The 27,432-nt window shown below is 39.2% G+C and overlaps 2 protein-coding genes across 4 annotated transcripts; one reads left to right on the top strand and one right to left on the bottom strand.

Moving 5' to 3' along the window:
- On the top strand, positions 1 to 13,265 carry LOC137290461 (uncharacterized). 3 transcript variants are annotated; one of them, XM_067821409.1, is made up of 12 exons: positions 1 to 49; positions 951 to 990; positions 1,360 to 1,470; positions 2,052 to 2,400; positions 3,194 to 5,372; positions 6,236 to 6,329; positions 7,121 to 7,207; positions 7,945 to 8,522; positions 8,805 to 8,936; positions 10,399 to 10,615; positions 11,118 to 11,196; positions 11,866 to 13,265. In XM_067821409.1, the coding sequence occupies exons 3-12, from the start codon at positions 1,361 to 1,363 to the stop codon at positions 11,983 to 11,985; spliced, it is 3,945 nt and encodes a 1,314-aa protein (XP_067677510.1). In that variant the 5' UTR covers positions 1 to 49; positions 951 to 990; position 1,360; the 3' UTR covers positions 11,986 to 13,265. The 3 variants fall into 3 exon arrangements, with proteins under 3 accessions (XP_067677510.1, XP_067677508.1, XP_067677509.1); XM_067821407.1 differs by lacking the exon at positions 11,866 to 13,265 and having other exon boundaries at positions 1 to 239; positions 10,399 to 10,607; positions 11,110 to 11,199; XM_067821408.1 differs by lacking the exons at positions 1 to 49; positions 951 to 990; positions 11,866 to 13,265 and adding an exon at positions 77 to 117 and having other exon boundaries at positions 10,399 to 10,607; positions 11,110 to 11,199.
- Positions 13,220 to 23,442, bottom strand: LOC137290462 (protein aveugle-like). Its single transcript, XM_067821410.1, has 6 exons — positions 23,355 to 23,442; positions 21,491 to 21,587; positions 20,783 to 20,948; positions 20,106 to 20,172; positions 19,791 to 19,867; positions 13,220 to 19,618 (listed from the first exon to the last, which is right to left on the bottom strand). The coding sequence occupies exons 2-6, from the start codon at positions 21,572 to 21,574 to the stop codon at positions 19,527 to 19,529; spliced, it is 486 nt and encodes a 161-aa protein (XP_067677511.1). The 5' UTR covers positions 21,575 to 21,587; positions 23,355 to 23,442; the 3' UTR covers positions 13,220 to 19,526.
- Between the last annotated feature and the right edge of the window lie 3,990 nt (positions 23,443 to 27,432).

Genomic DNA, 27,432 nt, shown 5'->3' with positions numbered 1-27,432 from the left:
ACGTCTCCCTCATAGCGCGAAATGGCCTCTGTACCCACGTTGTTTTGATGTAAGAATTATCTTTGTAAAGGTGAAGGTTAGATCGTTTCTTGTACGACGCAGATAAAAATAGGAATGGTGACAATTTGTATTCTTTTCCATTCGTTAATTCCTCTCACTATATTTAGTTCTTATGGAAAAGGGAGAGAGTGCAATAGAGAGATGGACAAACAACAGTCAACACAGTGACTGATTCTTGAGTGAGTCTGTAAATGTAATAGGTAACACTAATTAGTAATACTAGTGATCTCTAACAGACTGGTCTGCTAAAATACCAGTTGGGACCTACCAGTTTACTGTTTGGAAGCATGTGTTTTAGTCCACACATCCGTATATCCTCTTTTATAGTAAATTCCTCACCCAGTAATCGAGGTAATAATAAACACAGCTGACGATTTCGAGTGAAAGAAAAAAAAATGTAAGGACTTCAAACCATATTGCAATACTCATATTCCATTCTAAACCTTCCCCACTTCTTCATGTTTTTTTATGTTGTAGCAACAAATATCAATGAGAAACTACTCACAGAACATGTTTGCTGTAACAATAATTTGATTGCATATACAACCCCGGTGGTAGGCGTTTTCGACTATGTAAGGCAAACAGTAATTGTCATATTTAATATCATTTAAAATTTTGATTTTACTAACCTTGAGTGATAATGATATATTCATCTCTTTCACACGAAAATATCACGTTTCCTACAAATAGCACTGATGACATTGTATTGGCGAAACTGTAGCTGCCTGTCACATCCAGGTCTTTTGTATGTGTTTTCGATCATGAGCCATACTTTTCCTTCCGCACTGTGAGACAGTGTTTTGATCACGTGGCTTCCTCTTTTATTCATAACTTATCACTTGCAGATGACTGAGCTTGCTGATTTTCGCTCATTTTGTTTTGTTATACAGGCAGTTGATTTTGCATCTGAAGTGGCACTAACGATCTCGGGTAAATAATATTGATGCTTTTGTGCTCTTTACATAGATCTACCTTAACTTCTGGATTTCAATTGTCAATTAAATGTCTCACGACTGGAACTGGGCATCTGCCCTACTGATGAAACTGTTTGTGCACTCTGATTGCTCACAAACTCCCCCGATATAGCGCTGGCAGTGCAATCATCAAAATCACCAGAGCGTCAAATTCAGCTCGCTTTGGGAAATAATAAATAGAGTTGACGACATGCACCATGTTAACATATTCGATTTGAGCAGATTAAGATTTCAGATGCAAATTCTCATTTCTGGAAAGTAATACATTGGAAACACATTACTTTACATCTGATTTGATTTGAGCCATGAATGCTTTGAATTTCAGAATGTGTTATCGATGGAGCCACCTGGCGGAGGTGAAGATCTTGCAAACAGGGCTGGGGGCACCTGATGAATTACAAGCAATTCGGTGTCAGTGTACCAGGGCTTTTATCAGGTGCAGTCTTTGAACATAACTAAAGGTTGATGTTTATGTAACATAGCGTGGAGTCATCCCATAGTTGGCATCCTTACCTTGTGTGTCTCTTCAGACAGAATTACCATTCATCAATTCAATATCTCTTGTGATAAAACATTTGGTTATATGGACCAGATCGCAAGGTCTGTGGTTTGAATCCCAGGAAGGCCAATGCATAGGCACCTAATGTAGGGCTGAGCATATTCATATTATATTTGAGCAAAATAAGTCTCAGTACCCAGCTACACATCTGTGGAAGTGCCTCGGTTGAGTATGTAGCCGGTGTGCAGGGGTGGCAGATCCAGAGGAGTGTTTGTGTGAGCAGGGGTGCGCACACACACAAGCACGCATGCTCACAAGCACATGCACACTCGCACACAGAACCCTAATGACCATTGAAACTTGTGTGAAAATGACGTGTGCACAATCCCCCTACCCCCCATCTTCGCCCCTGTCTTCTGAATAGTGTGGTATCATACAATACTCCTTCCCTTCAGTGGAGCACATTTCTATGATCTAGATATTTTGTATGTTGCTTTTTTTCTTTCTTCACAATTTAGTGATTCCAGGCTATATAAGCAGGGTCTGTGGACAGAGTCAGCCTCTGAAACAGATGAAGATGATGAGGATGATGACAATGTTAAGGACAGACCATCAGAACCTGCTGCAGTTGTCCATTCAACAGGTCTGGCCCCAGGCCTCACAGAGAAGCTTGATGTCGATACTGTGTCAGATGAGTTCGAGAAGATGGCAACGACCGATGAGAGGTTAAATGAGGCATTAATCAAAGAGGATGAACAGGAAGACTTGGAGGAGGACTGTCCCTATGATAATGAAGAGCAGCTGATGATGCAGCAGATGGGCTTACCTTCCAGTTTTGGATCACAGAAGTACAAAAAGAAAGCCCAGGTAATTACACAATATTTCACCAGTTGGACTGTCCAGACTTATTCTCATAGTTCATTGCTACAGTCATATCTGAACATGTGATTTAACCTGTAAGTGTCTAGCCCAGGTAAGAAATAAGTGAAGATGTAAATGGATGTTTAGGAATCTGGAGTGTTGAAAGGCACTTGGAATATAGACGATACTAAACAACCTTCTGTGTAATACCATGTTTTTTAAACGAGTTAATGATAATGGTCATTTGATACTAAATCTTTAACAAGTTTAATAAAAATGGTATTTCACAGAAGCGAGTTTAGTATTCTGTTTATGACTTACCAAAATAAATTGACAGAAACGGCTGCGAAATTGCCTACAGTGTGAGGACTCTCAGCTTTCCACAAGTCAAGCAAGGTCTAGTAAAATTGCCACAGCGACATTAGCATTGTGACATCACAACTTTGAACCATTTTGATGTCATACGTCAAGCGGTATTACACTGCAGTATCTTCAACAAGCGAGTAGTAACGTGGGGTAACCTTCTGGTTAAAGCGATCACTCAACACACTGAAGGTTTTAAACACTTACCATGGGCTCAAAGGTGTGGAGCCCATTTCTGGTGTGCCATTCCATGATATTGTTGGAATATTGCTGAACACAATGTAATACTGCTCTTTAAATACATCTGGGAATGTCTGTCTATCCACCCACCTGTGCATATATGTTAATATGTAAATGCAATGATCTTGAATGCAAACCCTGTTAATGTTGAAGTTCTCCTAAGCGCACTACTAATGTTTCAGTGACACATTTTCAGACTGTGGTGTATAATACTGAAAAAATACCTTCCAAAAAGAAACGAAAAAAGGCAAAGAAATCAAAACACAAACACTTGAAAGATGATCCACCAATTGATACTGAGGAATATGCAGAACCCAACCATGACGAAACCTTTGCTCAACAAACTATGCCTGATATGAATTTTGAATCTACTTGCATGGACACAGAACCAACTCAGGACCTGGAAACAGCATGGCAGGAGTTCTGGACGAAGTATGGGGAGATGGTTGTGTGGCAGGGTTGGGTGTCGAAGTATCCAGACCATATTGACTATGACAAACTCACAGTGATGCCATCAGTAGTAGAGGTGGAGGTAGGAGCAGGGGATGAGTTGGTACTGGACGATGAGGGCAGCTGGACTGTCAGGGCGAAGGGGGCGGGGCAGGGGGATGTGGATGTGCAAAATGAAGAGCAGGGGCAACAGACTCAGGGGACACAGGGGAACATGGGTGTAGAAAAGGAAGGGCAGGGGCCAGAGGGTCAGGAGAGCCAGGGGGAGATGAATAGAGAAAGGAAAGGTTGGGGGCAAGCTTCTCAGGAGAGACAGGGGGCCATGAATGTGGAAAAGGAAGGGCTGAAGCAAGAGGCTCAGGAGAGACAGAGGGACATGGATACAGAAATGGAAGTGTTGGGGAATGTAGTATCAGAAAGGAAGGGTGACATAGGGTGGAAGGGTGTTGGAACTGATGAGGAGAGAATACAGCATGATGCTAATGATGATAGTCATACTTCAGGGATTGTATATGAAAAATGTTGTCAAAAACCTCTTGTGACAGAGATTCTGAAGTCTGAATGTTCTGATGTTAGAAATATTCAGACAAAGGTACATTCTTTAGATGTTGTTGGTGTGGGTGACAAAGGTGTTGAAAGTGTAGCAGCACAAAGTTTAAATAAAACGATACCTTCATTTGAGTCCCCTGGGGATGTAAAATGTATTTCCAAGGAATGTGCTGAAACAGTGGAGCAAGTACATAATGATATTTCTCAGAGAATTGGTGATAATTTTGTGTTGTTCAACCAGGCTATTGAAAGCACTATGAAATGTCGCAGTGAACATCATCAGGTTGAAGACCCAGCAGTAAATGAAGCTGATATGCTCACAGGGACTACTGAAGTTGTTCAAATGATGCATAGCTATGCATGTCCTCAACCAGTGGCAGAGCCTGACACAGGTGAAACTGACCAATCAGAGATTAGGAAGAAAGATGGTGAGGAAGAAATCATGGAGGAGGAGGATGTTAACTGTGACAAAATGTGGGCAGATCTATGGGAAGAACATTACACTGAAGTCTATTGGTATCACTACAACAGGTTCACATCTTGGTTCACTGAGAGTCTAGAGAACTACCATGCACTGAAAGACAAAGCTAATTCAAACAAATTAACATTAGCAGAAGGTGGTATTCAAGTCAGTCCTGATACATCAGATGAGGTCATGCCAGCAGAATCTTCTGAACCTTTCAATCCCTGCCGTGGCAGTGGTGTACAAGCTGAAGGACATGGGATTAGTGCAAAAGATCATGGAGACAGAAGTCACACAGGTTGTACTGAAAGCAAATCTTTGATTTCTGCTAAGGCTGGCAGTGAGTGCATAAAGCTAACAGAAATGAATCAAACTCTTGAAAATGGCAAAAACGCTGTACTTACTCCTGATGGTGACAGTGGCCAGTCAGTGCCTTCTCCACATCCTATTGGGCAGGATAGACCTGATGGAGATGCTGAAGATCAGTCGATGCCTCCTCCACATCCTATTGGGCAGGACGGACTTGAAGGAGGTGCTGACAATCAGTCAATGCCCTTTCAACATCCTGTGAGGCAGGACAGACCTGTTGGAGATGCTGAAAATCAGTTGATGCCTCCTCCGCATCCTGTTGGGCTGGACAGACCTGATGGAGATGCTGAGGATAAAATGAAGTCACTTCCACAGGACAGACCTGATGGATTTGCTGAAGATCTGTCGGTGCCCCTTCAACATCCTACTGGGCAAGACAGACCTGATGGATTTGCTGAAGAACTGTTGATGCCTCATCCACATCCAACTGGACAGGACAGACCTGATGGAGATGCTGATGCAGAGCCTTGTGATGGAAGTGGGACTGGAAAGAGACAGCGCAGAAAAAGTGCTTCACAGAACAGTCAGTTAATACATTGTCAAGGTATGCATACTTGTAATATTAGGGACCCATGAAGGTCCCGGGGTAGAATAGGCCTTCAGCAACCCATGCTTGCCATGAAAGGCGACTATACTTGTCATAAGAGGCGACTAACGAAATCGGGTGGTCAGGCTCGCTGACTTGGTTGACACATGTCATTGGTTACATATTGCACAGATTGATGCTCATGTTGTTGATCACTGGATTGTCTGGTCCAGACTCATTTTTTTAGAGACCGCCACCATATAGCTGCAATATTGCTGAGTGTGGTGTAAAACTAAATTCACTCACTCACTGTAATATTAGGGATGATCTCTTGTGTAGAGTCGGGTTATTGTAATAGAAGTTAAAGTATGTTAAACGTATCATTTTGACACATGTATGAAAGTATTTTGTTGAGGTAGATTTTATCGTTGTCATAGAAATTGATTCAGTGATTCATATAAATTGATGTAGTCATCTACAAATTGATTGGTAACCAAGTAGTGTTAGGTTAGAAATGGTCTTCATCAACAAGAATCAGCTGAGGTAAATGGGTAGACATGCTAGCTGACTTGGTTGATGCACATAGTTTTATCTCTCTTGGGTGGATCAGTGTCAGTCACTGGATTGTCTGGTCCAGACTTATCTATTATATAGACTGTTGTCATGTTGTTAGAAAATTGTAGAATGTGGCAATAAATGACAAAGAATGTTAAGGGAGGCTGCTTATGTGGATTTAGCTTCTCTGCTTCAACTCAATCTTTGAAGGCTATTACAAAGAAGTAATCTGGAATTATTAGAAAGTAACTGGTGATGCAAAATTGAAATCTAGACTGGTTTATTTTTGGTCACTTTGAAATTAATACCTTTTGTGGCATCATCAGGCACAGGTGAGACAACTTCAACCGATAAGCCAACCCAGTCAGAAGATGATGGTGAGGAACCTCCTGATGAGGTTCCTGTAAAGCTTCCCAGAGGGTGAGATAATTATCTGAACAATAATTTACATATGAAACATTTCTTATAACACATGACATGATACAGTCTAAGTAAACTTAGTCTCGGTGTATTTCGTTACACTCCACCACTGAGTCTAACAAAACCTAGTAGAAGGTCGCGTCAGGTAACCTTTAAGAGACCAATGACCGTCCAATCAAACGGGAGAAGGTTAAACAGATTTAACCAATCAGAAAACAGCTACTATATAGGGATCGAAGGGACTTTCAAAATATTCAGGTCACTCACACAGATCTCTCCACAAACAAAAATCCGCATATAACACAATTATTTGACCTGCAGTATATATGTTTTGGGGTTTCTGTTGACATAGTTACCAATTGCTAATATTTCTGCAAGATGACATCCTTGAATGTTGCCCAAAACACCATTTTCAGCGACTGTTTACTCACCGTTTCATGGTTGTACGTATGTCGTGTGCATCACCCGGAAGCGAGCATACGCTAAATAGCATTCAGAATCATTCGGGTACAAACCTTTTTGAGATAAAAAATTCAAAAGGTATGTGCGAATGTGCACTTTCGCAATTTGGTAAGCCGTGTTCTGATTGGTCAGTCTTAAAGGTTACCTGATGTGAGCTCCCACACGGTTTTGTTAGACTCAGTAGTGGAGTGTAACGAAAAGTACTGAGGAAAAGTTTACTTAGACTGTGACATGATAATACAAAATGTAATATTTTTCTTGTTCGCTATGTTTCTCTTTGAACTGACATGTTTGGAATAGTTACTTTTTATGTTAATTGTTCATTCCAGTCATGAAATAGATGGCAGTCCCAAGAAAAAGAAGACAGTTCGGGAAGCCCTAGAGTCTTTTGGCTACAAACTGTCATCTGAGGAAAGGTATATTTCTTTGATGGCTCTGCTGAACATAGATCTTACCTTTGCAAATGATCACACTGTTCTTGTCAGAAGATGTAAGGAATTTGAAAACTTACTAAAACAATATTAGGATATGATGTTCTCTTGCTTTTACCTGTATGATAGGCCCTCCAGTTCAGTGAGCAGGACTGCTTCCTTTGGACACATGCAAACCTATGATGGTGGGTTTTAATCCAGGTTTACTCTGATCATGTTTCAAAACTTGTCCTGGAGGGTCCAGCGAACCTAGTAAGTGCCATAAGTGAACCTCAGAGCAGGCTTTTATCCCACTCACTGAGATATAACTGGAATACCATTAATGACATTATAACCCAATTCAATGACGTCTCTCTTACTTATCATTCAGGCTCATGAGCAGTGTTCATGTACAGGTACACATTTCCTCATTATGTAGAATAGTAGTTGAAACGATCACTCATCCAAAGTTCCATTCCTCACTTAGGTACAATGTCTGAAGCCTATTTCGGGTGTCCTTCACCATGATATTGCTGGAATATTGGTAAAAAAGGCATAGCACAAGCCTCACTTATTTTCTCTAAGGGGCGGTGGGGTAGCCTGTTAGCATCTGCTCGTCAAGCTGAAGACCCGGGTTTGATTCCCCACATGGTTACTGTGTGTGAAGCCCATTTCTTGTGTCCCCGCCATGACATTGCTGGAATGCTGGTACTTTCCCATGAAAAAGAGTTTGTTATTTTCAGTGATTCTCTGTCTAGAATCAAAGATGGACATGTAACATACAAGGAAGCGAAGGTTCTGAATCAGACTCGAAGCCTAAATCTTGGTCAGAGACCAGTCCACATAAAATTTGATGATGATGGCAATCCAACAGAGAGTAAATCTCTGAGGAAAGTTAAGTCTTTCCTGCTCAAACACTTAAAAGTATCTCAGGACTCAGAGGAGGTTCTAGAGGAGCATCTTGTACCTGCAGCCAGGAAGGGTGTAGACTTTAAGGATGTTGATTCTAAGCAGCAGAAAGCTGCGTCAGTTGAAGAACATCTTGTACCTGCAGCCAGCAAGGATGTGGACTTAGAGGATGTTGATTCTAAGGAGCAGAAAGCTTCGTCTGTTGAGGAACATCTTGAAACTGTATTCAAGCAGGACACTTGGGATAAGGTTGTGTCCAAATCTAAGAAGTCTAAGAAGAAGAAGAAGAAGCAGAAACGTCCCAGTATTCCCATGCCTGAAGATGTTGCAGCTGATGAGGAGCTGAAGAAGTATTGGTTTCAGAGATACAGGCTCTTCTCCAAGTTTGATGAGGGCATTAAGCTAGATAGAGGTGGGTTGATTGCCTGGTGGTAAATTATTAATAATATTTGAGAATCGTTCAGGATATTTTGTAATTTGTGTTTCAGGATGTCTATTTACATTTTCTTGAGAGAAGTTCCTGAGAGACGGATTTGAAGTTATGCCTTTTGGTTTGTAAAAACTTAAGCTGATTATTTCTTAGTGATTTCTTTACCAAGTTTTAATATGCCATCAGAACTCCATTCATGGAGCAAATGTTTGGGAAATATGAAGATGTCAGATACCAGTATGAACCGATGTTTGATGTTCCCAGAGAGCTGGTTCTCTGTCACACCAGAGAAGATAGCAGAGCACATTGCAGAGAGATGTCAGTGTGACACTGTTGTAGATGCCTTCTGCGGTGCCGGGGGAAATGCTATACAGTTTGCTTTCTTCTGTGAGAGAGGTATGTTACTTCTGGTTTATCATTAGTGGTTGCATATTTGTATATGAGACAAACAAAAAATAAGGGAACACTAGTAATTTGTTTATGAACCAGGCTTGATATTCCCCAAAATGTGAAACACATGTTGATTTCAATTCAGTATCAAGTGTGACCACTGTATGCAGCAGCACATGCTCGACACCTGGCAGGCACATTGGAGATTACATGGCAGATCATTGTGCTAGGAATCTTCTGCCCCTCATCCTGAAATGCAATACTGCTGCTTGACAAATAATAGATGAGTCAACACAGTGAACACGTTTGCGACAAGCAGGCGTGGCAAGTAATCTGGACGAATACACTTGGTTGCTACTGGTAGACTGGCGATTAAGCATGTTCAATACATGCTGACCGAATCAATACCGCTACATTCCAACATGTGTCTTGTAGAGTGATTTAGTTCAGCAGAACACCATCACGACACAATTCGCATGAAGAAATATAAGTTTTCGGTATTTAGACAACAACCTGTTTCCCTTTTGTTTCAAATGGAATGTTCTGGAGGGCATTCGGATATATGCAAATTGGGGTCATTTGTCAGGTTGTGGCTCATCTAATACTAGTCAATCAGTAAGCTCGTGGAGATCAGCAGATCCTGGGCACCATGCCCTGAACTCTTCTACCCAACACATCCCACAAATTTTCAATTGACAGGTTTGTGGAAGTGTCAAAATGCTTTGTTGTCTGACAAAGTCAACTGCAATACAAGCCCTATGGGGTATAGTGTTATCATCTTGAACGATGAAAACACAGCCTACCTTAAAGCTTGTGGATCATCGGAGCAACAACAAGACACAAGATTTTGTCGACATAATGTTATTGGTTACTAGGAATGAGAGGATGATCCACCCTCCTGTCATAGGACACACCTCCCCAGACCATAACAGTCCCTTCACCAAAGGAATCATGCTCCATAATAATGTTACGACTGTATCTCTCCGCATGTCATCGCCATACTCATTTGCAGGTATCAGTGAATCGTAAACAGAACCTGGCCTCATTGACACCACTATAGACTGTCTGTAGGCCTTTGACATGATAATGCCTCACAGAATTTGTGATGTACTGTACTGTAGGAAAGTTGTATCCTAGTTGCAGCATGATATTCTTCCTTCAATTTTGGCGCAGTAATAGGGCAATTACAAAGTGCTTGAACATGCAGGAGGTCTTTTCTGGCAGTTGTTTTCCACTACCCTTCCTCATCTTGATGTCTCCAGTCTGAAGATGAAGGAGATAACATACTTGAACCTCTCCAAAAAACGTGAATTCTCTGGACCACAACATTCCAAAGCATTTCATTTTATAGCTAATTTTAAATGCTGTATGACACTCACCTACATATCATACCTTTACTAGCCCTCCATATATGCAGTGCTTACAACATTTCCATGTGCAGTTCTAGAAATGTAGCTGTATGTTGCAGTAATCGCTGTTGACATTGACCCTGTGAAGTTGGAGCTGGCCCGTCACAATGCTGGGGTGTACGGTGTGTCTGACAGGATAGAGTTCATCCTGGGGGATTACTTGCTAGTAGCTCCAACGCTCAAGGCTGATGTGGTCTTCCTGTCCCCACCCTGGGGAGGTCCAGATTACCTGGGGTCGGAGGTGTATGACCTTGAGACCATGATAGAACTCAAGACATATCCTTTCCAAAACTGTTATTCATGCCATTACCAACTCTGTTGACTAGTGGTTAATCAGTATCATGGTCAAAGTATCAGTTATGTGATTTTCAGGTGATTCTTCCTATTTGTCAAAATATCAAATTTATGCACCCTGCCCTGTAAACAGATCTCTACCCCCTACATGGAGTTATCTCCCTTCAATCACTGCCAGTGCTGTTCATTCTTTAATGGTCAATTTAGTCTTGTTTAATGTTTTCTCCATTTCAAAATACACTGGAAGTCATTGGGACTGAAGAAATAATCCGCCTTAGACAACGTGTCGGATTGTAGAGCTGATGATATATATAGAAACCTCGAGTGGGACTGAGACTTTATGCAGGTGTTGACAACTTGCTGGATTGGACAGATGCGTGTTTTGACAGCTTCCATCTGTACATCCTTTTGCTCCGTGCAGTATTTTTCCTCATCTCAAGATTTGTGATTTAATTTATGTTACTGTTTTCCTTAACTAGTATACTTCCAGGATATTTGACGTGACAAGGAAAATTACGGAGAACATAGCCTTTTTTGTGCCAAGAAATGCTAATGTTGAACAGGTAGGTTATTTTTCCCAGTCATGACACGTGTCTTCAGTAGTCTGTGCTTGTTCTAAAGATTGTAGTGTTTAAGATTCATAAATGTTTTCAACAAATCAGCTAGGAAAAATAAAAATAAACATGTATCTGAATATTTGAAATACCAGTCCTCAGCATTTAGCCAGATAAAGTTCATGGTATGGCAGTTGCTGACTGTGACAAAACAACATGCAATCTCCCTTTTCCACTTCCTTCTTGATCATGTGCATGTTTATGGGCATGGCGGATTTACATGTGAACCTTTTACATGTTACAATTAATTGTCATTGATTATTTTTAAATATGCTGATGCGGCATAAAGCAATAATTATTCATTCATTCTTAAATATCCTTGGTTCATGATCTTGGATATTGTTAAGCATGATGATTTCTCATTGTATTTGAGGATCAGAGTTCAACCCCACGCAAATTCAGTGTTAGATATGTTGGTTAGCAGATTGTGCTTGTTGTAAGAGGCAGCTAACAAGATAAGATGGTCAGGCTCACAAACTTAGTATCTCATCCTATCCAGCTGCATAGATCAATGCTCCAGGAGTCAATCACTGGATTGTCAGGTCTGGTTATTTTCTGAACATGTAATTACTGTAATTTAGAATACTTGTACTAAACTGTCCTGCTGACTTGTTCCAGCTAACGGCACTTGCAGGTCCTGGCAGGAGTGTGGAGATTGAACAAAACCTCCTTAACACTAAACTCAAGACCATCACTGCCTACTACGGGGAGCTCATTCTGGATGGCGAGGATTCATGACAGATACCCACTGACATGTGAATCTCTTAAACAATTTACTTCTCATATTGAACTTGTTCTGAAGTAATAATCTCCATTGTGGTTTAATGCTGGAGGGCGAGGATGGATGTCCCAGAATGGAACAGCTAGTGGGGCTTGTGGTTGGTGATACTGGCATGAGTTTCTTTGTACACTAATCAGGATTAGACACCAAATATCGTCACAAGGGTAAGACAGTACAGCTGGCAATTAAAACCATCCCTTCTGTACAAAGGGATATGTTTCTGAGGAGTGCTGAGGTGATAGTGTGAGAAGTTAAGGAGTAACTATGTACTGAAGAGGATTTAGCCTTTTGGAGCATTGACAGCAACCTTTGGTAGCTTTGATCATTAGGGAGAATTCATTGTAGCTGTGATCATTCAGAGGTTAATGACTTGTCAAGTCAAGACCCTTTAACCAGTTACCTCTGGGTCTTAAAAAGAGACACACAAAATAGTATAAACATTTAAAGCTGAATAGTTTAGAAAAATGTTTGCTCTTTGGCATATTAGTAACTGGGATGAATTGATATCTGGCAAACTGTAGTGGAGGTAGGGCTGCTCAGTATAGAGGTTAATGATACTTTTCTGTATGCAAGCAAAGCGGTCATTTGCTCTTTGTTGTGCATCCGTATTTGAAGTACCCTTGTGACCATGATTGGATATGAATTCTGATATTTGAACTGAAACCTTTGACTCTTCACATTCAAAAGAATGAGGTCCCTCATTTTATACGGAGATGTATGGGCAGCTGGCTTGTCTGACAAGGGAGTTTTATGTGCATAGTTGCATTCTGTGTGATCTTGGGTTCATATGTAATTGTTTTGTGAGTCTCACAGGTCCTCAAGTTTTTCAAGTGACTTGGACATAGCTGTCATCCATGAATTAGATGGCTCATGTAATACAAAACCACACATGCATTGCAAGGAGGTGACTTCCTCAGGGGCTCCATGCATACGGATGACTAACATCCTGATCTACATGGGATAGATTTTTAAGAACTTTTTCATTTCCTCATCTTACATTCACACAGAATTCATGTACATAGTGTGTAACTTTTATCACATTTATACTTTTTTTAGCTTACTGGCAAAACAAAAATCACAAAAAATTATCAAACTCATATGGTCAACAGCGTGAGATGTACTTCATCAACATTCCAAGATTACAGGAATGTACCAATGGTGGGAGACTGGATGTTAATTAACACCAACATGTAACAGTACGAATCATTTTATTATCATTAAATGTACATTATGTGTATGTTTTGTTCTGTCATTGTCATATACACATATAGCACCATGTATTTAACTGGTTTTAAACAGTACAGTGCTTGACCATTTCATTTCCATGCCTTGCACTCACATTACAACTTAAGTACATGCCTTCAGGCACAGTAAACAAAATTATATTCTCATTCTCTGGAGAGGATGAAACCAAAAACGTTAGACTACAAATGGCCTTTTCCCCCCTCCATTAGATTTCTAGATGTCTTTGGTATGAAAATCAACCTCCTAAATCCTTTTTCTTGCATTATGTTTCTGGATGTTTTGTGTGTGAAATTAATCTCAAATCACCTCCAATTCCTTTCAATCCAGCTGTACTTATCATGGTTTGGCAAATGGTCAAACAAAAGTTTGTTTTGGAGAAGACCAATCCCAGCAAGTTACATCACAGGAGAGAAAGTAACCTGGAAACTTTAAACGCCTGCATAGTAATGATATAGGTGTTCTATAAGGTGATGGGCAACAAGCTCTCAGGGATTCTTTTATCAGCTGATAGGCTGTTAATCATTAACCATGGTATCTTTACCAACTCGGACAGAAATAGAGAATGGACAGATGATTTTGAGAAATTACAAGATGGTCATAGTTTTTCATATCACTTCTGTTGACATATTCATACACTCCTTTGAAAGAACTTCAATAAAACAATGGACAAATTTCTTTCAACATTGTTGTGATGCAATTCACCTGCCTACTCCAAGGTTCCAATAATTTTCAATATATTCTACGTCAAGTCTTTCTTAGAGGTAACCAGGGTCATATTCTTAAAGCTGCAAGAACAACTGAAATCTTGACCCTGCTGAGAATTCAAATGGCATTCAAAGTTGTGGTAAATGTTCGTAACTGACCATTGACAATGAATGACTGAGTTTTACGCCACTTTTTGCAATATTCCAGCAATATCACGGCCAAGAACACCAGAAAATGGGCTTCGGCATGACCAGTGAACACTTTAACCACTAGGCTAACCCACCAAACCTCACTGACAATGAAAAAGACACACTCATACCTACATTCTCAGGGAAGCACTAGCTACAATTCAAGTTCAGGCAAATACAAGGTCAAAGTGGAATACTTCTCTCCAGACACCAATAAATATACATGTGTACTTCAAGGGAAAATGTCAGTAGACATTACACCCAACTGCTTTTTGGCAAAACACCAAGGCCACACTTTACAGATTACAGAGCTCCACACTAAAATAAAAGGTAATAATTATCTCCTGTAAGTTTACTAAAGCCTGATAATCAAACTGCTGATTGAAATGTATTTAACATAACTTATTGTATCTATGTCATCACCAAGTCAACTGACCTATGTATTATGTCACATAAAAACACTCATAAAATTGTATTTTCTACTTAAAAATTTAAAATGAAAATGTGACCTTATTATTATTTCTTCTAAATAGCTTCTGGCACAAAGAATATACAGATTATCACCAATACTAATGATGCAAGAACTCTGATCCCGGATGTATCTGACAAAAACTGCAGAGAATAAAATATCAAGAACTAAGGGAGATACTCAGTCACATGATAGGAATACTTGGTACATGGTACTGGCTAAAACAAGTCAGTATTGACAGTATACATGAACTGTCAGCAAATGGCTATAATGATAATACAAAAGATTGCATGCAAACTTTGCCATAAACATGATAAACATTAGCAATATTCATGCAACAGCAAATATATTGTTTCCCCTATGCACCAATCAAATGAAGATACACATTGCATTCCTTTGTTAATGAAAGTAACCCATACTAGGCATATTAAATACACAAAATACAGTTCTGTTCCTAGTAGGTCACTCCAAATTAGACTCTTCCCTTGCTAAATCTTTATAGAGTCCAATTGAAACTTGTACATGGGGACGGGAGGGGAGGGAGTTTAGTTTTATGCCGCACTCAGCAATATTCCAGCTATATGGTGGCAGTCTGTAAATAACCGAGTCTGGACCAGACAATCCAGTGATCTACAACATGAGCATCGATCTGCACAATTGGGAACCGATAACAAATGTCAACCAAGTCAGCAAACCTGACCACCCGATCCCATTAGTCGCCACTTACAACAAGCATAGTCACCTTCTATGGCAAGCATGGGTTGCTGAAGGCCTATTCTACCCTGGACCTTCATGGGTCTACATGGGGACAAGCCAATATCCTGCTTTCCATTACAACTTGATCATTACTGAAGTGAGCCTCATTTGAACTTTATATGCAGAATATGTTTGGTATGAACAAAGAATTCTACAGTGAAAGTTTATATACTAAAACAGTTCATGGAACAGTTATTCTTAATGAAATGCAAACTTCTACTACACAACATTAGTGGGTATCTCTCTTTAGAGGTATTATAAAGCAAATTATAGCTGGAACTGCATAATTAAAGTAAATGGAGAGGAAACATGATATGAAATGAGACTTTCATTAAAGATATCTATCCATTTAAATGTGAACTAAATGTTTTGTGTTTATTACTAGTGAGTTTGGTTTTACACCACACTCCGCATTATTCCAGCTTTATGGCGGCAGAGTTTATTTCTAAGAGTATATATCAGGTTAATGAATGATATTTTCAAAAGAAGGGTGAGCGAGTCTAGTTTTCACGCTACTTTTAGCAATATTCCAGCAATATCACATCAGGGGGCACCTCACATTCTACCCATGTGGAATCAAAGCCGGGTCTGCAGCCTGACGAGCGAGCACTCAGCTACCCAACTGCCCCTTCAAAGGAAGACCAATCTGAGTCAGCACATGGTTATTGATACAAACAAGACATATGATTGTCTCCCTCTTGATTAGGTAGGTTCTTAATGAAATTTCAAGTGTATTCGAGTTAAAGGCTAGTTTACATTTGTTCAGGCCCTACATATATATATAATATTTGACCCCAGTACCACTCACCTCTAAACTAATACAAAATATCACAAAACACATGAATAACATCCATCCACACCACTACACTGACAATTGCATACCTGTATATATGGAGGCACTGACGGAAGGGGTGGTGCGAGGGTCAGTAAAGACTGAATTTTTTACCAATGTTATCTTCGGAAATTGCAATAAAGCTATTCCTTTGCTGACCAATGTTAGCACTGATAAGAGGGAAGTATTCCAGAATTCACCAATAGTTAAACTGATAACATAATAAGTACATGTATCAACCAGTGGTTACCTTGATAAAAGAAAATGTGTTCACATATTAACCAGTGTTAACTCTGATAGCAGTTGGTTGATAATGGTTACAATGATATATTCTTCTATTAACACTGATCATGATGATAACCATTAATACAGAGAATATCTTCATGTATTAACACTGATAACAGATGAACATATTAACACTGATCATGATGATAACCACTAATACAGAGAATATCTTCATGTATTAACACTGATAACAGATGAACATATTAACACTGATCATGATGATAACCATTAATACAGAGAATATCTTCATGTATTAACACTGATAACAGATGAACATATTAACACTGATCATGATGATAACCATTAATACAGAGAATATCTTCATGTATTAACACTGATAACAGATGAACATATTAACACTGATCATGATGATAACAATATATTCCCACATTAAATGATGTTCACAGTGATAACAGGAATACACTTTCTTATCAACAAGGAATGCCATGGATCATACAATATACTGAACAAATTCCTGTAGTAACAAATCATACCATTGATGGCAGGGAGACATTCTCTTATTAACCAATGTTAATAAAGGTTAAAAGAAAAAAAATATGGCATGTTGTGAACGAACTGACAAATGATTGGTCATACTTTTAGGATATTTATGATGATAGTTGAAAGGGTTGACATGATACTCAAAGTGATTTTTCCAGTGCATTCCTTCATTAGACACATCTTAAATGAGAGAAATATTCTGTGCATACATTAAAGAATATAATATGCATTTTTATTGCACTTTATTTGGAACTGTCTCAAAAGATTTCTATTTTCTGAACCTGAATAAGGAGTCTGTATGTATAAGGTTCTCCCCTGATGCTTCTATCCTGAAAAACGTTTACATTTGTAACTTCAAGCAAAAAACATAAGTATTAGAATCTGACATTGTTTATTAGGACAAATTCCTGGATTACTTTGGAACTGTTTAAAAGAACACATAATAAAACAGGGCTGGATTTTGTGCACTGATATATGCTCTGGTGGAACCAAACATTATAAAGTTGTTGTTCAGTTCTTAGTCTAACTTGCACCAGAGGCAAGTGAATATTTTTAGAAATAACTCAACAATAAGTCTAACATAATAATCATAATCACCCTAATATCTGATCATTTTTCTTCTAAACTGATCTGGTACTGCTATTTATAGACACCTCTCGGCCATGACAGCTCTTGCAAACAGGGATCACGGCAATATGTTTATGTGCACTGAAATCTCAGACATTTTAACTCACTATGTTGGCACTAGAATTTTGCTGGTGCAACTATTGTTTTATCATAGGTTGCACCTGGTGCAAGTAGCTTAACATCTCTAAATTTGAACCCTGAAAAAATGAAAGCTTTAGAGACAGGTTCCAAGAATGAAAGACAGTCAAGCTTGTCAATGTCAAGCGCAGTTCACTTGAAAGTTAATTAATTGTGGAGGAATCCACAGCTTCATACAGTGACCAACTAAAATATTCACAGTCACTTTGTGCACCATCATCAACAGTTACTGAGCCAATATGTTCAAACATTTCATACAAGATGTTGAACCTTTTCCTTGCCTTGTTGAACAGTGCAAATCCTGACTGTCACACACAGAGAACTGTTGAGACATGAATGATGAATGAAGTTCATTGATTCATCAACACAAATAAATAGATCATAAAATTATATACAACAAATGTATACAACAAAAGTATAATTTACAAAGTTGAAGATCCTGTCACTGGTCTGAGTTAACAGCTAATACCATAACACAACAAACAGTGGTAAGAGTTACAATCTGTAACAGATTATTAAAAAAGTGCAGGTAACCATGGTAACCAAACCAAATGTTTGTAATATAATCAGAAAAACATTACATCATTATGTCTTCTGAGTCCGAACTTTACAGAAATAAATAATTATGCATCTCCTCCTTAAAAACAAAAATACTGTATATTTTACATGTTACCATGGCTACAGTAAAATCATTTAACTAATGTACCACTTGATAGAAAAACTCAGTAAAATGTTTAATTCTTTCACCTGGAATGACTCAAAATGAGGACAAGGTTAGACAAACAGTAGTATCTTAGACTAAGACTAGTGAAAAATGAGGGGCCAGCTGGTTTTTTTCCCCAAATCTTGATACCTTATATCAACCACTAGTTCAAAATAAGCTCAGTACTATTTGGAAACTGTGAACCTTGTTTCATCATGGGGGTATAATTTGATAAACTATTTCACTAAATTTATGGTTTCTCACTGACAGTAACATATTTCCAGGTCAGCAGTAACAAGAATTCTCCCAAATCTACTGATCATGGTTAAACAGATTTTACCAAGAAAGCATTGATGATCCTAGTACCTGCTGTTCAGACCACTGAATTCACCAGAAGAAGATTGTGAAATTTCAAATGTTTCAAAAATGACATTAATCCTTGAGTCATTTTCTCAGAACTTCCTTTTCACATTCATCATTTCGATTCCAAACAGGTCACAGCACTGTAGATTTGCACAGGCAGACGTTTCCATGGTTACATTCCACTGCCCAGAGCAATCATTTTGCTTATGTTTTGGTTGCCTATGCAAATCTTTCATAAGCTAAAATATAGTAACATCAATATTATCCAATGTGGAATTAACTTATACTTCCTCCTCCACTCACAAGCTTGTAGCAGCAGTAGCTCTGGCTCCTCTTTCTTCAAACCTACAGCATCAGTAACCATGGTGACAAGAAGCTCTCTTTATACTATATTCATCACTGGTTACCATGGAAACACCTTGTGCATATCCAAGCCGTGGAAACAGTTGCCTGGTCTTCTGCATAGTCAGCTTTAGTAACCATCATGATGCATTGAACCTTACATCATTGTTAACCATAGCAACAACTGACACTATATTTAGCATCAGTAAGACCTGACTTGCTGAAAACCACTCAGTGGTAATTCCCGGGGTTGATTATAACACACTAAGTGAAATAACTTCACTCCTGTCAGCCCCATTCTTGTCAAGTGTTTGGAGAGTCTGACAGCCAGTACAGTACACACTCTACTTGATTCCCGCTGGTGTTAGCTTTGTGGATTTGTCGTGTTTCTCTGGCTGCAATCGAGGCTCTGGCAATTTGAGCTCAAACCCTGATCCTGATAAAGAAAATATTGAATAGAGTCATGATCACACAGACACACAAACAGAGTGTGTAAATTAGAAATTTACAAATATTAATTTTCATCCCTGATAATTAAGAACACAAATAATAGACTATAATGAAAACAATCTCCCCTCTCTCTCTCTCATGGACGCATGCGCACACACCTTTTTGGTCCAGATTTTTCAAATCGGTCAGCTCATGCTTCAGCCTCAATCGGAGGATATGCTGCATCAAATCTTTCCTGAAACATATTAACCTCATTGATCATTCTCTTCACAACAGCAAATTGTTTTAAATACTATCAGTCTTACGGGACTGAATTGATACAAGTCTTTGAAACATGCTGAAATGCAAAAATGTCAAATCATAAAGGACTATATGGTTTATAGAGTGTCTTAAAAATAAATACAAGTTGTAGCCATGCCTGAGAATTCTTGAGTGGTTACCATGGTTACTGAGCATGCGGCAAAAGTACAAACCTGTGTTCATTACTTGTAATACCAATCTTCTCTAGTTTTATCTCATTCATCCTTATCAGTGTTCTCCCTGTAAAACAAGACACAGAGAGGGTATAGACCACACACGTACCCTGCCATACAAGTCCACAATTTAGAACATAGCATGGAAGTAGTAAGAGTATTAATTAAATATGGTTGAAAGGCCAGAAACCCCACACTATTTCCTGTATTCCTGGGTAGGCGAAATAAGCATGATTATATAATCATAATAATTCTGTAAATTTGTGCGATTTACCTCCCCTTGCCCACAGAACAGCTAATGTGTATGCTCGTTGTACTGTATGCACACAGAAAAAAAATTATTACTGATGCAACCACTTTCTGAAATATTTTCAATCTCATTAACATGAAACATTTTACTGTGATGCTATACCTCACAAATGGATTGTATTAGGATAAAAGATCTAGAGACATACCATAAAGAAGATTCTGTTTGTTGTTATAATTAATAGTCATGGATGTTTTTAGAGTGAGTATGGTTTTACGTGGCCTTCATCCAAAATTCTGTTGGGGGAGCACTAGTATTTGATGCAGTGTAACACTTCTCTAGCACGTTGAGAAAATGTTTTAACCACTAGTAGTCTTTTCAGAAGACTATTTAGTGAGATTCATAGCCATAAGTACCAGTCCAGTCTCACCTGTTACATCATGCTGACTGAAGAGTTCCCCATACAGATCAAAACACTGTCCTCCATGTTTCCGCAGCCATTTGTTGACGTCAGCACTGGACCAGAAATACAAGGGCTTGGCCTTCCCTTTCATCACCTTCTTACCTACCGTCCCATTGGACTCCTTCAGCTTCATCTGAAACATGAAGCAACACCAGCTACAGTTGCATTGTTGAACCATATGGCAACAAAACCTACGGCGGTTTTGCTAACAGCAGGTAATCCCTGTGTCAGTACTTCCTCATCCTCAATATTTTCTGGGTATACCTTCCAATAAATCTTCCCTATACCATAAATACATCTACGGTTCGGACCGATGAATTTATTACCTCCCTTGGCTGGCTTTATCCAAGCAGGTCTCTATGATGTAGTTGAGCATAACAATTACAACTCACTTTGCTTCTTAAATCACTGGCAAGCTAGGCTGTAATGGCAGCTTAGTTGATTGACTACTGTGAGAACGCAGAGCCAAAAAAGGGAGGTAATAAAATTATCTTAGATACATCCAGGGTATAGTAGAGATATATCGAACATACAATATCATACATATTTCACTGGTGTGAAACTTCATTTATCAGGTGTGACTGCCACATTGCAGTCTGTTCATTATACAATTACAAATTTACATAATCAATTTCCGATTCAAATCCAAATAGATTTCACAACTAGCATTATTACCTTGTTAGCTGAATCAGGAACCTCCATTGAACCACCTGGAGATTTCTCGGGTTTTATATGGTCATCCTTTACATCAGTCTCCATCTTGCTGACCAATCTGAAAATATAATTGAATCTAGAATGTCTAGCAAAATATACAGCAAACAGTCCCCAGACAGATCTTCATTACGACATAAGAAGTGTGTAAGATGGACTTTGCAGCATATAACACAGTCAAAAATTGCCTTTACAGAACAAAACTACAACCAGGTCATCATTCACTAGGGCAATGAGTTGGTCACGTGTGATTAACAAATGAACATTAGCATTCTTCCACATATTTCCTCCTGTATGTCAACACCCAATCAATTACTGCTTTGCAATTGTGTCCATCATTCATTTGATTAAAACTAAAAGGGTGATAGGAACTAGGAATGAGTGAGTGAGTGAGTGAGTTTAGTTTTACATCGCACTCAGCAATATTCCAGCTATATGGCGGTGGTCTATAAATAATCGAGTCTGGATCAGACAACCCAGTGATCAACAACATGAGCATTTGGGAACCAATGACATGTGTCAACCAAGTCAGCAAGCCTGACCACCTGATCCCGTTAGTCGCCTCTTACGACAAGCATGGTCACCTTTTATGGCAAGCACGGGTTGCTGAAGGCCTATTCTACCCCGGGACCTTCACTGGTCTAGGAATTCGGATAGCCTAGTCGTCAAAGTGTTTGCTTGTCATGCTGAATACTCATATTTGATTCCCCACATGGATACAAGAGTTACTCACTCCTTGCCATAGGGTGTGATGTTTATGTTCTTGCGACTCTATCGTATATTATGAGTACCAAACATCTCCCAACCCCACTTATTCACTCAATCTTTTAACTCCCATGTCCCACCCCACCCCTCATTAATACAAACACAGTCATCAAAGACCAAAACATCGCTGAATTCTTGCTTTCTCACAACCACCCACACTCACAAAACTTACAAGAACCTTTATCGTAATCACAGGGTCTTTTATGTATTGCTGAAAATAACACAGGAAAGACTTCCTTACGTCTCCCCCACCCCAATTCACGATACTTCTGCATCCTGTCTTATCATGAACATTCTCTTCTATTCATGAAGTATGTTAGGAACTTTAACCATAATGCATCCAAAACTTGTTCACTGATAGCCATTTACACATAACAAAGTACCTCTTTATTGTTTATTGGTAGATAACTATCATACTTTTTACTTGTATACAGCTGTCATACTTCTTTATATATACATGACAATAATACTTCTTTTTATGGGCTTTTGGTGAACAAGTGCTGGGTCTAGGACATTATTTTCAGCAATGCAAGCCCCTGTGATCGAAATTTCATGTTGAGCATTAATAGCAGCAAATGACTACTCACGTCCAGCAGGCTCTAGGTTATAAACATAAACGAACATGAAATGGGAATGAGTTCCTTCCTTACCCCCAGATTCTTTCTTCCGCAGAGTAACTGGGGTAACACTAAATGGTTCAACAACATTTACTTTGTGTACTTAATTATAAGGCTTTTAGTTATTTTTGTGAGTCCTCCTGTAATTGTTGTGTTAGGTTTTGTTAATAATTCTGGTATAATATATATAAGTACTGTTTGGTTTGGGGGAACGGGAGGATCTCTTACCTCGTCATATCGCAAACAGATCTAACAGGTGATGCACGAAATACCCCGAGTTATTCCGAGTGTAGTTCCTGGCAAATTATTGTCAGGAAAATTCTAAACCATTCTACTGGCATTTGAGACCACTCCGCCAGTGCAACTGCTTAGTAAACATTGAAAAGTGGCACACTGGTCACTTGGTAATTAACTGCAAAGGATTCATGCTTCATAGCTATATTTACCCATGAAACCTCTAAATCATCCGAATCGTCAACCTTACTGGTTTCCGTTAACTCATCCCAAGGTAGCCATTGCTACCAACGCCCTCAAGTGGTAACAGGTGCGTGAAGGGGAGTAACTCTAACATTGCTTCATTACACTTTCTGCTAAGCTCACATGCATTTTATTCACGTCCAACAAATACGTGTTCGACCCGCTTTAAGTTAAACAGAAAAACTGGTGGTTATATCAGCTGACCTACGTGAAACAAGAATATTCCCATTATCCCTTGTGTATCATTACTCTTTAATGTAATACTTATCTGTGTAAATCATTTTTAAAAAACTCAAAAGATGAATCACCTCGGTCCCACAATTTGAAGCTTCGCGTGAGTGAGGGAGTGAGTTTAGTTTTAGGCCGCACTCAGCAATATTCCAGCTATATGACGGTGGTCTGTAAATAATCGAGTCTAGACCAGACAATCCAGTGATCAACAGCATTAACACCCACCTGAGCAATTGGGAACCGATGACATGTGGCAACCAAGTCAGCCTGACCACCCGATCCCGTTAGTCGCCTCTTACGACAAGCATATTCGCCTTTTATGGCAAGCATGGGTTGCTGAAGGCATATTCTACCCCGGGACCTTCACAGGTTTCATGCATGTATATGCAGAACAACGTGAAACGGTTCTTATTTTAAAATACCGAATACACTCACTTATGTATAACGTGGTTAAACTATTTTCCATTCTTTCCAATGCAGTGCGATGGGATAATTTAGTAGTTACAGTGTTCGGTCGTCTCGCCGAAGACCCGTGTTCGATTCCCCACATGAGTACAGCGTGTGAAGCCCTTACCTGGAGTCCCACACCGTGATATTGTTGGAATATTGCTTAACGCGGCATATTCCCACGCACTCTTTCACACAGGTTCACAAGTGTTGTTCGGAAAATCACACTCTGTGATTGTGGCGTATTTCCCTGTTCTGACTCATCCCTCGTCACACAGCTAGTACTTGTCTCTTACAATTGGGTCTAACCAGAGAGGACAAAGCTTTCAGCAGACATGGTTCCGAGGTCGTTCCACCATGTTCTGAAAGACCGATCCATGGGTCCATGGTCTTTCGTTAAAATGTACATATGTTTGAATCACATACAGTTTAGTTTGTTGAGTGATACGTAACTATTGATAGGTCTTGGGTTCACCACGGTGACCCAGAGACACAACAGTCAAAGCTACGGAGAACTCTTAACAAAAACAACGTTTTTTTCAGATAGCTTCGGTTTTTTTGGGTTTGAAGAGGAAACCTACGGGTGAACTACTTTTTAAAAAAGCCAGACCATGACGCCTGTCAAGGCGAAGTATCGCATTAATGTCAATTTAGATGTATGGTTCCACTTGGACTGGTTATGTACCCGTGCCTATTGTCGCCTTGGTTGCAGTGCACTAGGATATAGACTCGATGGACATCACCCGTACAGACCAAATTTAATTGCTACAGTAAGCTTGCCACTTCATTCATTCTACGACTGCACGGCCCAGACATCACCCTTCGCTGAAGTGTGCTGAAACCTACACCGAGCAGAGGAGTGTTACGAATACTAAGGCTAAGTTTACCTAAACTGGAAAAGAGCCAAAGTAACATTCTCCCTCAACTCAGGACGTCACTTTTAGGCTCAGAGCCTTCCTCCACTGATTTGCAATGTAATAAAAAGGTCACATTCAATTTCTTATTAAGTATTTTCCGACTATTTTACTTCAACGACACTGTACTAACAAACACCCGGCATGTTCTAAATACAAAATATGTAAAAGATTGATTCATAGATGAATTTTCGTGTAGTACATACAAAATATTTAAAGTATTGATGCATGGAGGAACGATCATATGTTGTACATACAAAACATGTGAAGTATTGATCCATGGAGGAACGATCATATGTTGTACATACAAAACATGTGAAGTATTGATCCACGGAGGAAGGATCATATGTTGTACATACAAAACATTTGAAGTATTGATCCACGGAGGAAGGATCATATGTTGTACATACAAAACATTTGAAGTATTGATCCACGGAGGAACGATTATATGTTGTACATACAAAACATGTGAAGTATTGATCCACGGAGGAACGATCATATGTTGTACATACAAAACATTTGAAGTATTGATCCACGGAGGAACGATCATATGTTGTACATACAAAACATGTGAAGTATTGATCCACGGAGGAACGATCATATGTTGTACATACAAAACATGTGAAGTATTGATCCATGGAGGAACGATCATATGTTGTACATACAAAACATGTGAAGTATTGATCCATGGAGGAACGATCATATGTTGTACATACAAAACATGTGAAGTATTGATCCATGGAGGAACGATCATATGTTGTACATACAAAACATGTGAAGTATTGATCCATGGAGGAACGATCATATGTTGTACATACAAAACATGTGAAGTATTGATCCATGGAGGAACGATCATATGTTGTACATACAAAACATGTGAAGTATTGATCCATGGAGGAACGATCATATGTTGTACATACAAAACATTTGAAGTATTGATCCACGGAGGAACGATCATATATGTTGTACATACAAAACATTTGAAGTATTGATCCATGGAGGAACGATCATATGTTGTACATACAAAACATGTGAAGTATTGATCCACGGAGGAACGATCATATGTTGTACATACAAAACATGTGAAGTATTGATCCACGGAGGAACGATCATATGTTGTACATACAAAACATGTGAAGTATTGATCCACGGAGGAACGATCATATGTTGTACATACAAAACATGTGAAGTATTGATCCACGGAGGAACGATCATATGTTGTACATACAAAACATGTGAAGTATTGATCCACGGAGGAACGATCATATGTTGTACATACAAAACATGTGAAATATTGATCCATGGAGGAACGATCATATGTTGTACATAATAAACTACGGATGTCTAATACCGAATTACCCATGAAGTATATTTTATTCTTCTCACAAAATGGAAATAAAATGGAAGATAAACCAGTATGCCAACCAGGGGCCCGTTTCACAAAACTCTCGTAAGCCTAAGATCTCGTAACTTTTCTCGTAGCATTTGTACCTGGCATACTGTAACATAGGAGGTGCAAATGCTACGAGGAAAGTTACAAGATCTTAGGCTTACGAGAGTTTTGTGAAACGGGGCCCAGCAGCCACTTTTACATGTACCGTGTATATACTAGTATTTCATTCACGTGGCATAGCATAATACCCTTTACCTAAGTGACAATAGGCTTTTGTGACACAAAGAGGTGTGATAAAAAGATTATCACAACATTATTACTCTTTGAGAGCACTAACTTTTAATATTTTCACGACCACCCGCAATCAAAATATCAAAATGACAAAACACTTTACTTGACCAAAAGACAAACTTTCTGAAATACTCACTGTAATTTCGTTCACTGTTCCGTCCTCTAATGATTTGAGCCCCAATCTCAAGGCCGAGTAGTAGAGTTATCAGGCCTTCCGTGTCACGTAACACAACAGTGCAAAAATTGATAACCAGCACTGTGGATCTTTTCGATAAAATATCTCAGTGACCTAACCTAATCCCGTGTTCATTTCCAAGGCATATTAACTCTGGTTGCATATCATTATGAACACGCAACTTCCCGTTCAACTTTATACTCTTTTGTATCAATATGTATATGTTTCCGCGGTGTCCAAGGGTAGCATGTATAGTTAGACCAGGGTACAACCACAGTCCATTTTAGAGCATTGTATAGCATAGTTAAACATCTATGCATGACATCTATTAATTTGCTGCTTGGGGAGGTTGTTTTGTTAAATGCTGCATTTAGTTATATTCCTGCTTTATGACGGCTGTCTGGAACGTCTCGACCAGACAACCCAATGATCGATATCACGAGCTGTTGAAATTCGATGATTTGAATTAACAAAGGTGCGAGCCGGACCACCCAATCCCGTCAGTCGCCTTTCATGTTACCTGTGGATCTTTTGGGGTCTCCCACTTTTAGAATGATTAATAACAGAAACATTCACAGAAAATACAACGAAGATGA

This window comes from Haliotis asinina, chromosome 7 (genome assembly GCF_037392515.1).
Source record: "Haliotis asinina isolate JCU_RB_2024 chromosome 7, JCU_Hal_asi_v2, whole genome shotgun sequence".
Classification (NCBI taxonomy): domain Eukaryota; kingdom Metazoa; phylum Mollusca; class Gastropoda; order Lepetellida; family Haliotidae; genus Haliotis; species Haliotis asinina.
The sequence above is the reverse complement of the archived record's forward strand: the minus strand, read 5'-3'. Positions and strand labels throughout refer to the sequence as shown.